Raw genomic sequence first — 9,006 nt, forward strand, 5'->3', positions numbered from 1 at the left:
CTATGCAACAGGTGTATTGCTTCAGATTAGTTTGAGATTCAAACAGGAATCTCTCTCACAGATCTTTGAGCACCTTCAAAGAACTTTATAAATGGTCTTTTTAAATTTGTTTTTGGGTCCTCAGCCCTGGTCCTAGAGATTCTTTCATTTTTGTTCAAATGGTTGACATAGAATCAAAAGGCACAGAGCTAGAGCTGGTCATTAGTGAAAGGCTGCAGGGTAAGGAATGGAAGGGATGACTGGGAAGGGTCATTCAAAGCCAATGTTAAAGTACTGTAGGATATTCTAAACCATTGTCCTGAGGTCACAGTCCCCACTGCCAAATGCATTTTTAAAAACCCCAGGTTTTTAAAGCATGCAGAGAGAAACAGCAGACACATAGCCACACACAAAGAAGCATGCAAAGCCCACAGAAGGACGTACAGACACACATACACTCCTGGGTAACTGTTTCCTCTGAACTGCCATAGATAGGCTAGAACTTTTCACTGTGGGCCTGCCTGGAGGCCTGGCAGTGAAAGTAGAGGAGTTTTGAGGTCAATTCAGACTATCCCCAGGAGACAGAAGTGTAGACCTTGAGCTCCTCTGTCCTCAGAGATGGCATTGAGGCTGGCTTCTGCACAGCCCTGGCCAGTGAGGGAGCACCAGGCCACCTGGGTTTCTATGACTCAGCCCCAGCTTGACTCACCCAGAGACTACTCTAGTCTCCCATCATTCAACCCCTTTTCAGACCTAGTTATCCTTGGGACCAGAGTTTATTTACAGAGGGAAGTGCAGGTAATGGGATCATTACAATATGATAATGTAATGTTCCAATATGTTCTAATATGTTCCCAGCCCCAGGGTGTGTTGAGGGGATGGGAAAGAGGGTGAAGAAATGGCTCTTATGTGTGACTAACTTCTCACAGCTAGGTCTGAGTTTCTTATGTACCCTGAGGGAATGGACTTCTTCCTGCTCACCCTACAGACAAGGGGGCCTATGTCCAAGGATGTGTTTAAGAGAATAGAAGTGACATCTAATGACAATCTGGGGCTTCCAAGCCTCTTGTCATCTTGCTCTCTTCATACCCATCTAGGGGTCTGGACGATGGAAACCCAGGAATGTCCTGTGGGAGTCATTTGGATTCTGCCAAGACCCTGGAGGCATGTAACACTGAGAAGATACAGTTCCCAAAGCAACCAGAATTCTAAGAGAGGAAGCAAATGTAGAACTGGCAAAAATAACCTGTTCAATAAATAACTCCAAAATTGTGTTAGAAAAATGACTGGATTCATACAGGGAAGATCTCTGGAAAAAGCAGGAGCTGTGACCAAGTTGAAAGGTACCACGTGTAGTAGAATCAAGTTTGGCTGTATGGCTTTGGCAAGTCACATATACCTGTGTTCTTAGGTTTCCAACTGTGCCAAATGGCAAGATACAAGATATAAGACACAAGAGTCATTGTACATAGGACAATGATGCCTCAGTCCCCTTCAAAGTAGGCACCTTGGGACCTCACACAGTTTTCGCAATCACCATCAGCTGCCCCATTGTATTTTCCTGAATCTCATTGATGATCTAAAAGCTCTTCCCTTTCAAGCGTGATTTTAATTTTGGGAAAATTTAGAAGTTACAAGGCACCAAATCTGGGCTGTAGAGGGGGCTGAGTCACCTTGGTGATTTGATGTTTCACCAAAAACCTCTGCATGAGATGAGATGCATGAGTGGGCACATCATCGTGATGAAGCTGCCAGTCATCAGTTGCCCATATCTGTGGCCTTCTGAACCATCCCTGTAGTTTTCACAGAGGAATGTTTGGGCTTAATGCAAAGTTTGATACAGATTGGTTGCTCTACTCACTCACTCATTAGGAATGTGATGGCCACACAGTACACATGCTCACTCAATGGTGTGTACTGCAACCCACTGATTAGTACAGTGAAGTCATCATCATTCACGCATTTGCATTCCAGTCTACTCTCTTTAGCTTCTAGGTTACACCAATGTAGTACAAACCATTCTCATTATATTGACAATGGCTGGACTTTTCCAGACAGACCTCATCTATATGTGTGTTGTTCTTTTTTTTCTTATTTATACAGTTGACCCTTGAACAACATTGGTTTAAATGGTGGAGTTCCACCAACATTTGGATTTTTTTCAATACTGTAAATATATCTCTTCTGTATGGTTTTCTTAACTTTTTTAGCTTACTTTATTGTAAGAATACAGTATATTATAAAAATGGGTTAATTGACTGGTTTACATTATTGGTAAGGCTTCTGGTCAATAGGATGCTATTAATAGTTAGGTTTGGAGATGAGTCAAAAACTATACTCAGATTTCAGTCACACATGGGTCAACACCCCTAACTTCTATGCTGTTCAAGAATCAGCTGTGTGTGTGTGTATGTGTGTGTGTGTGTGTGTGTGTGTATGCACATACATATACATACATCCATATTCTACCTGTTTAAGGTATTTTACTAAATTAGAAACAACCACACATTACTGAGCATCAGAAGTACCTGGAGGTCGGGTTAAAATAGCTGAGTCACACTCCCAAAGTCTCTGTATCAGTAGGGGTGGGGTGATGCATTTGTATGTGTTACAAGGCCCTAGGTGATGCTGATGCTGCTGGCCCAGGTGCCATACTTTGAGAACCAGTATGCAAGGCTACAAGCTCTCTGAGAGCAAATAGGAGTTCTGTCTGTCCCTTTTACCAGTCCTTCCTAGCAAGTAAACAGTGAATATTTGTCAATAAATGAAGGAATGAATGGATTTCACATGAAGAGTCTCAGTTTTTCTTTATACAAAACAGGATTTTACCAGGTGGTCTCCCTCTCAGGTTCTCTACCACTGATATTACAAGAACTAGATCCCTTGGGTGAGGGAAAGACATATTCAGAGCCAGGCCCTGGATCTGTGGTGCCCAACTATGGTGCTGGTTATGGCCCTTGAGGAGGAGGGCCCTGGATCAAGTCCCAGACCAGACTGCCTCTCTTTCACTCTGGTGGCCTCAGGCACTCTAGAGAAGGGCTCTCCTCAGAAACACTGTTCCAGCCAGCACTTCTCTCATCTGCAAGGAATGGAAGGAAGAAAGACCCCAGGCTCTCCTGCCCCTCCAAGCCCCACCTTCATGCTGCTAAAACCAGCATGCTTAATGGGATTTGGGAGCAGAGTCAACCTCAGATACTCCCCTTTCTAGTATGTCCCCAAAAGAAAATGCAAATAGTTTATTCTGAAAGACAAGTGTGTCCTGTGCAGAGTATCCCAGAGAGCCCGAGAGGGATCCCTTCCCTCCTCCCCGGACTCCACAAAAAGATCACACAGTAGTGACGATGGCCCCAGAGCTGCAGGACCTGACCAACACAGGCCTGAGGACCTTCACTGCTAGACTGAGGAGCGAGAGTTCTCTTCCCTGCGTCCTCATTTCTTGTGCCTTTTCATTCATCCTTTCCCTGCAGGGGCCAGAAACCCTGAGGGGAGACAGAAAAACCACAAAGAAACTTACAAGGTCTAGTCTAAAGAAAGTTTAGTTGTGGGTACAATAAACTCAAGAAAAAAGTAATAAAGAAAAAGTAAAAGCTCATCCCAGACAGGAAGGAATAACAAACAGGCTTTACATAGCATGCAGGATCTGAGTGTAGCATCATCTTTATTGTTACATGGCCTCCTCTTGTCCTGGTCTTGGGGTTGCCCATCAATCAATCATGGCTCAAGCTGCCAACCCATTGGGCTTGCTAAGTAGCTACCAACCCCAGGAGAAGCAAGGGGCTTCAGGGATATTCTGATTCTACTCAAATGGGAGTGTACAACCTAGTTGAGCAGGTAAGACAGACACATCTGAGAAGTGAAATAGTTCAAGAGATGTTGTAAGGCACTTGCCAAATGGATGGTATAGATGATGCAGGGAGTTCTAGGTAGTCAATGCAGGCTTCTATGAGCAGGAACAAACAGAAAAGGCTACATGGAAGAGGTCTTGAAAGATGGATTGGATTTCAGATGCTGGAAGTAGCAGAGAAGTGGCCCAGAATTGGGGGCTGGGGAATAAACAGAGGCTTGGAGACAGGGATATGGAAGGTATGTCCTGGGGAACACCTAAGATGTACCCTGGTGGTGAGACTGGTCCGATGAGAATTGAGGGTGTGTACTGGAGAGGAGCCAGATGTGAGGTGTCTGAGACCCAGGTGTGGATCCTGTGATGACATGCAAAGGAGTTTGGACATCACCTCTGAAGAAGGGAGCCCCAGCTGTGTTTGGAACATTGCAAACAAGAACGCAGAAACTGAGTGCTGGAGAGGGTGGAGTAACATTTTCATGGCAGGAGCAGAGATGTTTCAGCCACGCTTCCTTTAAAAATAGGCACCTTTTGATCCAGCAGAGGCCCCACCTTTAGCTCCAGCAGGGGCCCCACCTTTTGCTCCAACAGAGGCTCCACCTTGGTCTCCATAACCACACAGACCCCGTGGCTCTGGAAACACATCACAAGGTCCATAGCTGGCACCACTCTCTCCACACTGGTTATAACCAGCTGGGCCACAGCTGGGGCCCTCGGTGTCCAGGTGGCCTGGATGAGACTCAAGACAGCCTAGATCTCCTGAGCATGGAATTGAACTTGGGCCTAAGCTTGGGCCGAGACAGCTCCGAGGCTGCACATATGGCTCTGGGCTTGGGCAGGGTGCTGGAAGGGGAATTGGCTCTCGACAAGGTTCTGGGTGCTCACAGGGCTGTGGATGTGGTTCTGGGTGAGGCCGTGGGGCTGGTCGTGGGGCTGGCCGTGGGGCTGGACTTGGTTCCGGAAACAGACAGGGTTCTGAAAGTCGCCGTGGTGAACATAGGCGGCGCTCTGGACTTCCACATCGTTCTGGACTTCCACATCGTTCTGGACTTGCCCATCGTTCTGGGCGTGGGTATGGACGTGGTGCAGGGAGTGGGCGTCGCGGCAGTGATGGCTCTGGACATTGGTCAAAACTCCTGGGTGGACAGAAGCTTGGGAGTGGACGTGGCTCTACACGTGGTCTCAGGTCTGGGCAGGAGGCACCCCAGGAGGGTCTTGGAGCACAATTCTCAGAGCAACGTCTGATGGGAGGAATCTGAACAGGACACCTTTGCGGGGGGACCTGCTTGGGGCAGCAAGGTGAGGAAATCTCTACTCGGTACTTGGGTCCACATCTCTGAGAGCTACTTGAAGTGGGACCCCGAGGATATCCACTATTATAGATGGGCTCCGATCGGCGGGGTGGGGTGCAGTAGTTATAGGAACCCGAAGCGCATCTTGATGGCATGCTGCTGCGGTGGTAGGATTCAGAACGCCGTGGTGGGGAACAGCTGCGGTAAGAAGGCTGCAGCTGGCGAGGAGGGAGACATCTGCTGGTGCTTTGACAGCGCCGCTGCACAGGGAAGCTCCCAGGAGAGCCCTGGGTCTGGCATTGGGGTGCGTAAGTGCGACAGGAAGCCCGAGACTGACGCTGGGGGACACAGCTGCTGACAGAGCCCTGATACTGTCCTTGGGTGGAGAATCCTCCCTGGGTAGAGAATCTTCCCTGAGTACGGCATGCTGGGGGACACGCTACATAAGTCTGGACAGGCTGGGGAGCTGGATAGGGTACATAGGTTTGGACTGGGCATTCCACATAGCGAGTTTCTGTATAACAAACTGGAGAACAATCCACATAGCAGTTCTGAACAGGGCCTGAGGCTCCACACTGCACATAGCAAACCTCAGGCTGACAGGGAGCCTGGCACTTTACCTCTGTGGTCTGGGCCTGACATGGAGCCTGGCACTTCACCTTGGTTGTCTGAGACTGGCATGGAGCCTGGCACTTCACCTGGGAAACTTGAACTGGGCATGGTGCAGGGCACTCCACGATTTGCATTCCGGAAGGGGCTTGAACCACCACCTGGCTCTGGGGACAGGGGCATGGGGAAGGGCAGAAGGAGGAACCCGTCACACAGCACTGGGGGACTGGCAGGCAATACCGAATCTGCTGCTGGTCACACATGGTTCCGATGCAGATGGTGAACAGGACCTGAGGGATGAGAGACCAGCTTTAGGAGGGTGAGAGTAGATAGGAGGGGCCAGGACCAAGAAGATACTCTGCTTCTTCCCTGGCCTTTCCTTTCCTCCCCAACCTCTGACTTACATTGGCGAATACTGAGTTATCTGGACCCAAGATTAGTCACCATTACCCAAGTGACCTGCTTTGGATGTGCCCGAAGACCTGTCTGAGGTTCTTATCTGAGATCACTTCAAGGGAACAGCCAGGGCTGCTGGTGTCCAGGTTCTTTCCCTGGAGGGTGGGCATATAAGTGTCCAGCACAAGAGGGTGGGGATGATGAGAGGATTTCCATCACTTCCTAGGGCCCTAAGTGGTGTGAGAGAGCTCTACAGAAGTAGAGATAACTCATGCTCCCAAGGCTGTAGTCCAAAGTGGGGACTCACAACCACAGGGGCTTGAATTTCCTTGCATACATTCACCGTGCAAAAATGAAAAACATGCATATATATAGCAGCAAGCTCTCAGGCACCATGTGCTCTCAAAGCATCCACTGGAAGTAAATAATTCAATTAGTTATCGGGCAGCTCAAACCCAATATACGATGTTTTTTTCTCCATAGTCAACCTATTTTAGGTGAATTTGTTTAAACAGGCCCTCATGGGCACACACAAAACCCCAGACTTCAAAGGCTCAGGACCAACATGACAGCTTGCTCTGGGGGGTTGCTGTTCTTGGTCATCTGCTGGTTTCAGAAAAGTTTTCCCTCCAGCTCCTGAGAGGCAAGGGAGATCTAACTAAGATGGGCAACCCAAAGAGTGCCAGATTCCTAGTTATAAGACTGACATTCAGCCCCACGTAAAGCCCATGTCGTGGGAGCATTACAAACATGATGTGGAACATAACGCAACACCACACCCAGCCTGGGAGAAATAGAGAGCCGCTCCTTACACCCTCTCCAAATCCATCTGTTCACATACAGGCAGCCCAGTGACCAGCACATTTGATTGTTAGTTTGATAATCAAATCCCCCAACCAAACACTTGTCAATTAGCTCCTGAAATACTGAAAATACTCCTCAGGTAGGGCAAAGCCTTCCATTCTCCATTCATAGGGGTTATCCAAATATATATGTCCTTGGGTAAGGTCCTACACTCACAGAGGAAAAATGGTACCTGAGGATGAGGCCAGGGTTATTGAAGGCAAATACACTGACGTCAGTGCCCCATTTCTCCTCACAGTCTCCACAGATATTTTTCTCACGTATCCTAAAAGTCCACCAGACCTTTCTCTTCAAGTTGATGTGCCACTCATTCTCTGCCCCCAGCTTCTCCCCTCACTCTGTCTCACCCCTGTGAATCCAAGCACTCTCTGAGCATCATCTCCACTCCAATCCCAGGACCCAGTCCCTACTCACCTTCCTCAAGGCAAGCAATCATTCAGGCTGAGGCAACTGGACAGAGGCCTGTGTTTATATAAAGGGCTCTGAGTCTGGCTCAGACCATGAGACAATTGGTTGGCATTTGCCTGGCTCATCACCCAGGTTGGCATTCCAGCAGCTGGTCCCCTCCCTGTGTGCTTGTCCTTGCAGTCACCTACAGGGTGTGGGAGTGTCTCATTTCAATTCTGAAGCTTCTAGACTATGGAGGAGAAGATTCTTGTTTTCTTTCTCCTTTTTCATGCTGTTTCTTGTACATCCTAAGAAGAGCTGGTGGTGGGGACGGAGAGGGGTGACAAAGATATCTTTTCTCCTGAACATGATTCCAGGCTTCTACCTTCCTCCTTGTCTGGTATTCTCACCAGATGGATATAAAAGAAGAAAAGCTTCCTATCTAGAAGTGATTAAAATCACCTCAAAGGTACAAAATGAAGAGAACATTGGATTAGACCTGAGTTTAACATTCCAACTTGGCTACTTACAGTTGTGTGACCTTTATAACTGATGTAAGTATTAATTTAATTATCTGGAAAATGGAGATATTAAGTCTTCTTTGCTGAGTTATTGTAAGGATTAAGGCAACTATTTTACACAAAAGCTTCCAGTCAAGTGTGATATTCAAAATATCTAACATCCACTTAGAGTAACTCCTGGCCAAGCAGCAGACACAGCTGGATTGATGATTGCCTGTGGTATCCCAGTCCCGGGCTGGACTGATAGCTTCAGTCCAGCTATCAGTCCTGATAGCTTCATAGCAGGTGCACAGCTAATGCTATGGAGTAGTCCTGCAAGAGGGCAAGCAGCCCAGTGCAGACTAGAAATAATGAACTGGCATCTTATGAGCCAGACACAGTTGAGATGGTTATCTTCTTATCTTTTGCCTAAACAACTTTTGCTTACATAATTTTGTAAGTAATAATTAATATTTAGAAACATATTTTTAAAGATTATGGACATCCAGTTTTATCCTAAAATCAAAAGATCTGGCATAGATGAGCTGACCTGACCTCAACTTTATTAACATCTACCCCTCATAGATAGGTGATAGACTTTGATATTCTGTAATTTTCTATGTTTTTTCTTTACTTTATCCACAATGCAGTGCAAAGAGTAAGCTTCCTTTTATCACTTTACCTGTGTTTTTATTTTTCTCTGGTGAAATTAAAAGGGAGTGAAATAATCCTTCCACCTGGATAATTTCACTTGTTTTTGTAACTTCCAGCTCCTGTGGGCATTTAAGATTTTGATCAAGCTTTAGAGATCAGAGACTTTAGATTTAGAGGAGTTTGGGGTTGAGTCTTACCTCTAGTACATGCTAATGGGGTGAAATCTACTTAACTTTCATGAGCCTCAGAGTCCTTGCTTATAAAACAGAAAGATGAAAAATAAGGAGAAAGGGAAAAAGAAATAAAAGGAAGAAGAGAAGGAAAAAAGAGAAGGAGAGAAGAATAATAAGAATCAGAAAAGTTATAGGATTAGTGCATGAATTAAATGAGATATCTAATCTAAACTACTTAGCATTTAATATATCATTTGGCACTCTGGGATTTATTTTCCTCATAGGAAGATGGGAGAGAAAATGCTTCACCA

General features: G+C 46.6%; 1 protein-coding gene across 1 annotated transcript; it reads right to left on the bottom strand.

Moving 5' to 3' along the window:
* Positions 1-3,618: 3,618 nt before the first annotated feature.
* On the bottom strand, positions 3,619-7,422 carry KPRP (keratinocyte proline rich protein). Its single transcript, XM_037060331.1, has 2 exons — positions 7,396-7,422; positions 3,619-6,011 (listed from the first exon to the last, which is right to left on the bottom strand). Exon 2 carries the CDS (start codon positions 5,982-5,984, stop codon positions 4,335-4,337), a length of 1,650 nt encoding a protein of 549 aa, XP_036916226.1. The 5' UTR covers positions 5,985-6,011; positions 7,396-7,422; the 3' UTR covers positions 3,619-4,334.
* Positions 7,423-9,006: the final 1,584 nt, after the last annotated feature.

The sequence above is a fragment of the Sturnira hondurensis genome, unplaced genomic scaffold (genome assembly GCF_014824575.4).
Source record: "Sturnira hondurensis isolate 20B ecotype Veracruz unplaced genomic scaffold, ASM1482457v3 Scaffold0011744, whole genome shotgun sequence".
NCBI classification, from domain to species: domain Eukaryota; kingdom Metazoa; phylum Chordata; class Mammalia; order Chiroptera; family Phyllostomidae; genus Sturnira; species Sturnira hondurensis.